We start from the raw sequence: 8,024 nt of genomic DNA, 5'->3' as shown, positions 1-8,024 counted from the left end.
CGATTTATAAAAAAAATGCATATACCTCTTTTTAAAACAATTCTAAAACATGGTATTAGATATGCTATGGTTTATGAAACATTGTATTGGTTGATGCCAAACATATGAATGTATGTGAAACCATGGTTCCTAAAAAGACCACAATAGTCTTCCATAACTCCAAAAAAACCGAGCTACCCAATGAACATAAGTAGTTATGTAAAGCGTGACACAGACACGATTTGATGGCAAGATCATTGATTTGCAATGTTTGAGGATTTTTGTCATTAGATTCATGTGTTTAGATTTTTCGGTAAGATTAAGTGAATCATGACATTCCTATCCATGCATCTTTGGAATTCACATAGTATAGTCCTACGACTGTAGTAGATATCACTGCATTCCACTGGAATTCATAGATATACCGCGTTTCAGACACAACTTAGCATACATGGCACGTGGGCTATTTCTTTTAATCATTAAACACCTCTTTTCAGTTTGGTTTATAAGAAGAAGAAAAAGATGTTGACACCTCTTTTAAAACAATTCTCTTAAAACATAGTATTAGGTATGCTACGTTTAAGAAACGTTCTATTGATTAGTGCCAAATATATTGAAGTATTTAAAACCATGGTTTCTAAAAATATGGTAGTATTCTTCCATAACTCCAAGGAAACCGAGCTACCCAACGAACATAAGTAATTGTGTAAAACGCGACACCAACATGATTAAGTGGCAAGACCATTGATCTACAATGAAATTGTGGATTTCTGTCATTAGATTCTTGTGTTTAGATTTTTTGTAAGATTGAGCGAATCATAACATTCCTATTCATGCATTTTTGGAATTCACATATAGGTATATGATTGTCATCAGTGCATTCAATGAGGAGAGACGTTCCCGTCAAGTACGAAGACGTCTGTCGTTAATCTTAAAATAATGCGCCGGCTCAATCTTTCGAAGGTGCTCATAGATGTAGGGTGTGTGCTTGCTTTTATAGGGTGAGTATATGTGCATATGTATGAGCACGTATGTACTGTGTTCTGAAAAAAATTGTCATTACTGCATTCCAGTGACTGCATTTCGGACACAGCTTAGCATCATGGCACGTGGAGTATTTTTACTAATCATTCCCTACTTATCAGTTATGGAGGCTGTTCATCTTTTCTTGTACCACAACATATACGCAAAGGATAAAAAAGTCGTACATACATACACACACTCATGAGTGAACACTTCTGTCCTACACTTGCACACATGTTGTATTATATATCCCCTTGCGCTCCCACACATCGCTCAGACCAGCGCGCGGCTACTCATCTCGAGCCATCATCTCAGCTCCACTACCGCATCGCATCGCCTCTGCTCCACCACCACCACCACCACCACTACGCTGCCCGCTCGACGGCAATGGCTGCTGCTCAGTGACGGCCCCCACCGGCCCGGCTATGCCGGAAGACGACGCGTCCTTCCTCCTGTGCGCCGAGGACGCCTTCTTCTTTGTCGACGCCGCCACCGCCAGCACCTGCACCACCGCCGAGCAGGACGATGGCTGGTGCTCCGGCGCCGAGGAGTCGGCGTCGGCGGCGGCGGCCTCCTTCGTGGCCGAGCTCATCGGCGGCGAGGCCGACTACTCGCCCCGGTCCGACTACTCCGACCGGCTCCGGTCGCGGTCCGTCGACCCCGCCGCCCGGGCCGACTCCGTTGCATGGATTCTCAAGGTGACATGCACAAATCGCTAGCTACCTCGACGAGCTTCTCGGATAGTAATATCGGTGGTGCATGCTTGCGTCTCTAGTGTTCTGCTATCTGTATCTCATCCCGTATTGTTATGTTTTCCTTGTTCAGGTGCAAGAGTACTACGGATTCCTTCCCCTGACGGCGTACCTCGCCGTGAACTACATGGACCGGTTCCTCTCCCTCCACCGGCTGCCGGTAAGCTCGCCGCCGTCCTCGCCCCGCCACGTCACCAACCCCGCGCACACACTTCTCACCATGTCAGACAACCATGTCACGCGCGTATCAGATAACCAGTTTGCGCTCTGTATCTTTCGCCATGGTGCGTAGCGCTCGGCCGATACTCTTTTTTTCCTCCGTATAAAAAGAAAAGTTTTGGAAGTTGGTGTGCAGACCGCTGCTAGCCCATGAACCCAACGAACCGGGCAATGACGGTTATACCCTCAGACGGAATGAATGGGGCATCATCGGGGGCGTGTGGATTTGTTTATGCGCTCAAGACAGAGCGGTCTTTTGGCTTTGCAGCGTGCTTTAGCTAGCGCGAGCCCAAGCTTTTTGTATCGTGGAACAACAGGCCTTATCATTGTGCTTTGCCTGACTGCCTGCCCCTGTGCTCCACATCCTCGTGTTAAGTAAGCATATGGCCTATGCCGGATGGGATAGTGTTTGGAGCCACTGGCGTCAGGCATCTATCTCCTCTCAGCCTCAGTGACTCTGCAATGCAATGCATGGTGGGGTGGTGACAGGCTGACAGCCAGCAGTAGTAGATTATTTACCCGGCCAAAGGAAAAGAACAGGCTGCGAGAGCTAGCTGTAAACTGCTGCAAAGCAGCATTGTTTTTTCTGACTTTCTTGTTGCTTTGTGGATGCTGTGTTAGTAGTAAAAACACAGGCCCTTGGATTGTTTAGTTATGTTAGACAGAGTTCAGTGTGGGAGCTACAGTGGGCATGGCATGCTGGCGTCACTCCATGATTTCTTTTAAGGATTATTAGTTCCAAGTGATACTACTACTAGATGGATTATCCAAGTGCTGATGTGACTGCATATCTCACCAACCTTCTTACTTGGGGCCAATGTTAGGATGGCAAGCAGCCTTATAATATCACTCTCCTAGTCCTACCCACAGTAGGTAACAGTGGTTAATGTTGTGTATGTAGTATATGGTACTATGCATCTACTCTGCCTTCAGCAAACTATTTTATGTACGGTTTGCAGCTCCACATATATACACTTGATTTAAGGAATTTGAAGAGGGTTTATTCATCCATGTTGGCTCATAAAAGAACAAGAGATGGATTGTGCTACAAGAACATATAGACATAGTGGTACATTACTTTGTGGATCCTTGTTTCAGCTACATTAATTGCAGCGTTTGCTTGTGTTCTTGCAGCAGGAGGATGGATGGGCAATGCAGCTGCTAGCTGTGACCTGCCTCTCCTTGGCTGCCAAGATGGAGGAGACCCTGGTGCCCTCCCTCCTAGACCTTCAGGCAATTACACCCACCTACTCGATTCCACTGTCATACACTTCTATTCTGATCCTCAACTTTGTTACTTCATCAGAGTTGTAATGTGAATTATGGATTTGTACATTGGCAGATAGAGAGCACAAGATACATCTTCGAGCCGAGAACGATCCTTCGAATGGAGCTTCTCGTCCTCACGGCGCTCAATTGGAGGCTCCGATCGGTCACGCCGTTCACATTCATCGACTTCTTCGCTTGCAAAGTTGACCCGAGAGGGAGGCACATGAGATACCTGATCGCCCGAGCCACACAAATGATTTTAGCTGCAATACATGGTATATTACAGCAATTTTTTGTTGGTTGACTACACATAGCTGTTGCCACATGGCACTGATGTAATAATGCTGCAAAATGCAATGCCACAGACATCGAGTTCTTGGACCACTGCCCGTCGTCGATGGCTGCCGCGGCGGTGCTGTGCGCCGCCGGCGAGACGCAGTCCCTCACATTGCTCAACCCTAGGCTTGCAGTCAATTGGTGCATTGGCCTAGCAGAGGTAACACAAGGATCACCTTCAGCACATTGACAAGTTATGAATTCTGATCAACTTTTGTAACATGCTATATCTTTTTTTCCTAATAGGAAGGGGTGAGCAGCTGCTACCAACTAATGCAGCAGCTGGTGGGTGGCAAGAGGGCAGCCACAGCAGCAGCAGCGGCAGTTAACCTGTGCTCAAACGAGGTTCTGTCCTGTGATTCCTCCTCCTGCACCACCCCACCCCCACCCAAGAGGAGGAAGAGGTCACCTCCACCGGTCATCACATGAAAACAAAGGGACGGCGAGTAGATAAACAATCATTTTACATGGTTTTTTTGGGGGAGGGGGTCAGATTAACAGAGCTTGATTTTGATTTCTTGCTGTTGTTGTGTTGTTGTGATTCTTTTTCCCATTTGTTCTCTTCTTTTGGGGTTCTTTCTTTTTACACCTTGGTGGGGGCTCTCTCTCCTTGCTTGGCCATGCCATCATGGCGGCCTCTGCGCTGCCAGTCTGTGAAGGATGTGGGAAATACATCAGAGAAAGAGAGAGGGTCAGAGGGAAACATGGACACATTTGTGTTTTTCTGTGCTTACCACCCTGTGGCTGTGGGTCTTCACCCCGATGCAGAACTGCAGAGGATACATTGATTCGATGGTGAGGGAAGAAGAAGCCATGGCAGATACAAGAAAAGTAAAAATGATGGCAATGAACAGCATGTTTGCATGGCACATTGCATGGGGATAGATAGATAGATGTGGGTGAAATCATGGTGGTGGTCAAGGAGGAGTGGTCAGAGCTACAGCCAAGGTGTGGCAGTAGGAGCCTTCTCCCTGCCAAGCTCTCTGTTCATATTCATGAGGGAGAAATTTGTTTGTTTCCGAGTGGTTTGTTTGTTTTTTGTTGATGCTACTGAAGAAAGAGAGAGAGGGGGCATGGTGTGCTGGGAGGCACATGCATGCCCTAGCTAGTGTGCTGCCCTGGGGTGAAATATTTGTCCATCTCCAGGCCGAACAGTGTCCGAGCATGAGGCTTTTGAGGGCCCTTGCTATTTGTACTTTTTTTTCCATCATCAGCAATAAAAGATGTTGCCATTTTTACTACATTATCTTGAAAGAATGTGAGAATTTATATGCTCTGCCTTTGCGGGTATGCTATGTGGCCAGCCATGTGTTTCTGTTCCTCTTAGTTTTCAAACAGAGCTCAATGTAGTTGGTGTGTACATTGTCAGCCTAATTCTGGAACTGAAAGTCAGAAAGTGCCCCACAGAGCAAGGGACTGATCCTTTGGAAGTTTGAATTGTCTTTCGCTCATGATCCCAACATGTCAAACAAGTAACTATACAGCATCACATGATTGTTGAAAACCTATTGTATATTGGTAGGTTATAGGTGCTCCTACATGCTTAAAGCACTGTAGGAAGTAGACATGCATTGCAAGTATTTGTGACATACTTAACTTTACATCCATTTTCTTCCAAACAAGAATTATCCACCCAATAATCACTCTGACATTATAATGCTCTGGGCCACCTTACTGACAGTTATTAGCGTACATTAATCTGCTCGGGCACTGCAAGTTGATTGTAATGAAACTACATTTGGAACGAATCTGAACATAATATACATCCCCATGGTGTGGTGGTGGTGCAGGGTAGCCACTCTATATATGTATATATATCCCTGGCATGCCACATGGAATAATATAGTAATTCACATCATGGCCACTCATGCATTCATAACAGTGGTCAATGGTCAACAGTGGTGGCTTTCAGGAATCATTGGAGGCGCACAGAGACAGTTGGTCACATCTTTTTTATCCCTCTTTTCAGTGTTTCTGGAAGGGTAATTTCCAAAGTCATATCTATGACCATGACCATGATGACCCAAGGGAGGCACACATGGAAGTCATATGGCCATGGCATGGCGCCATGCATGCCATCCTTGATCTGTGGCAGGCTAGGCCACCCCACGCCTACCTTTGGCCCTAATGTACAAATGAGGCCATAACCATGGAACCCCACCACAGATCTCAACATTTTTGCAATCTTGGTCTTGTCCTTCTTCATTTAATTTCTTTCCCAAATAACACAATGGGGAAAGCCTGATCCTAGACAGCTGAGTGGAGTACATACCATGTATAAATGGTTGCAATTTTGCAGGTGCCTTTTGACAGGGTTTGGATCTTGGGAAGTCTTTCTAGGAGGCTGAGAGGGGGAAAAATTCGTCTTTCCAAAAGAGAGGAAAGCAGCTTTGAGATGGTCTTGCCTATGTGTTACACCCACTTGGGAGGAAGTTTTTTTTCTTTTTGACGGCCAAGGATCGCCTTTGATTCCTGATCGGACGGCGGCGATGTCCCCGGGCGAAAAGAGCTGAATCTCATGCTTGTTTTTTCTACAAGAAAACCGATGAATCCAACGTGATGGTGCAGGTGCAACAAGCGGATCCAGCTTTCGCAACACCCCTTTGCTGATTCGACGTCGCACTTTCCTCCACCTCCTCCCGGGCGAAAAAGCCACGGTTTTCAGGCAACTTTGGAATCCCATGCACGGACGGACGAGCCCGAAAGCCACGAGGACGAAAGACCGGTACGCGCGCACAGATTGCAACCGCAGCTGCATGCATGGATACCCCATACTACCTTTCGCAACGTTATTCTTTTCCGGAAAACCAAGACATGGAGATCGATCCCGGCGCCATTGATGAGCAATGAGAGGCTCTGGGTTTTGGCTGGAGCTTCACGGTGACATTCTAGTGAGATTCTGTCGCTGCAAATTTTCAAGCTTAGATGGAATTGTCGGATGCTTCTAGGCTGCTGCGGTTGGTGATGAACCGATGGCGTGTTTTTGTCCCGACGATTGGTCAAAAGCTGGCATGATGGGAGAATATTTGGAGAGGGGCGGATGTGTTTCTTTTGTGCTCGCGTGGGGAGACAGCTGCCATGCCCCGTCCTTGCGCATTGCAATGTCCGTGGACTTCTCTTGGATTTTCTTTTAGGCATGCCATGCCTCACCTAAGTAGGGTATATATATGACGTATAGTGGTATATTGCAAATGTCCACCATTGCGAATGCCACTTACAAATGTAATGTTTAAGGGGCCATAATTTATAATTGACCAATAAGTCGTCATTTTTTTGCCATTCCTCCCTTCCCATAGTGTGTATATATTTTTTTCTAGTAGTCGAACTTTGTGAGGTTTGACCAAATTATAGATTTTTTTCCTTCAAGTCGAACTTTGGGAGGTTTGACCAATTTTTTCTAGAAGTCAAACTTGAGAAGGTTTGACCAAATTATATAAAAAACAATCAGTATCTACAGTACAAAATGTATAGAATTATGGGATAAAATTATTTCATGATGGATCTAATGATCTGATTTCGTATTGCACATGTTAATATTTTGTTATAGAAACTTAGACAAACATAGAAGTTTGACTTCTAAAAATTTATACACATTATATTTCGGAACGATGGAGTATGTATCTATGAAAAGACATACTTTTGGTACCTTGACTATTGTCAGTTGCACATAATTCGTCCTTTTCCCACTGAAAATGGTTTTAATGATGGACATGGCAACAACTTTGCACCCATGACAACCTAGTCAGCATAAAAGATTGACAACACCTAGGAAAATTTGAAAAGAAAACCAAACTTATATATTTTTAGTGAAACTCTATTTGAAAAAAGAGCAAGGAGAAACATACTGTGAATAAAAATAAACATACAATGGAACTAAATTTTAATTTAAAATCTTTTACATGGAGATTACAAGAAAATAAGGGGAAAAGCTAATAAGAAAATTGAAAGAAAGATAAAAATAATAGGGAAATAAAAATTAAAATACTATAGATGATTTTTTTTAAAATATGGGATTTTTAAAATAACAGTAATAAATTTACTGGGTTTCGTGTTTTCTAAATTTAATCCGGTCATTCTTTAAAATCTTTAATAGCTTGCTACAACTTTTATGGCATTTTCAATTCTCATCTACCCTTTTTATTGAAGGTTTGGATTATAGTATGTCAATATGAACATGTAATGTCCATCTTTTAGACAATGTATAGATTAAATGGTCAAGGAGCGATGTGGAGATGGTGGCGACGTGGAGACGACAGTGTGGCGGCGATGATGTAGACAAGGCTAGGCTGAGTTGGAGGCGGCCCTAGACTTAGGCGCGGAGGTGGCAACATCGGATGTGTGCCTAGACTGAGATAAAGATGACAACATCACAACGATAACAACAGATGTGCAATGAAATTCGAAGTTAGGGGTTACAATAGGGTTGTCACCCAAACCGCGGGGGGG

The 8,024-nt window shown here is 44.5% G+C and overlaps 1 protein-coding gene across 1 annotated transcript; it reads left to right on the top strand.

The window, feature by feature from the left end:
* The first annotated feature begins 1,265 nt into the window (after nucleotides 1-1,265).
* Nucleotides 1,266-4,819, top strand: LOC125509261 (cyclin-D2-1). The gene is made up of 6 exons (XM_048674193.1): nucleotides 1,266-1,700; nucleotides 1,828-1,914; nucleotides 3,108-3,206; nucleotides 3,316-3,517; nucleotides 3,608-3,738; nucleotides 3,825-4,819. The coding sequence occupies exons 1-6, from the start codon at nucleotides 1,428-1,430 to the stop codon at nucleotides 4,005-4,007; spliced, it is 975 nt and encodes a 324-aa protein (XP_048530150.1). The 5' UTR covers nucleotides 1,266-1,427; the 3' UTR covers nucleotides 4,008-4,819.
* The last annotated feature ends 3,205 nt before the right edge of the window (nucleotides 4,820-8,024 follow it).

This window comes from Triticum urartu, chromosome 5 (genome assembly GCF_003073215.2).
Source record: "Triticum urartu cultivar G1812 chromosome 5, Tu2.1, whole genome shotgun sequence".
Classification (NCBI taxonomy): Eukaryota; Viridiplantae; Streptophyta; class Magnoliopsida; order Poales; family Poaceae; genus Triticum; species Triticum urartu.
The sequence above is the reverse complement of the archived record's forward strand: the minus strand, read 5'-3'. Positions and strand labels throughout refer to the sequence as shown.

Coding starts and splice junctions, on each gene's coding strand:
- LOC125509261 (XM_048674193.1), top strand. CDS start 1,428: ATGCCGGAAGACGACGCGTCCTTCCTCCTGTGCGCCGAGGACGCCTTC. Junction 1,701..1,827: donor CCGTTGCATGGATTCTCAAG/GTGACATGCACA, acceptor TTCCTTGTTCAG/GTGCAAGAGTACTACGGATT. Junction 1,915..3,107: donor TCTCCCTCCACCGGCTGCCG/GTAAGCTCGCCG, acceptor GTGTTCTTGCAG/CAGGAGGATGGATGGGCAAT.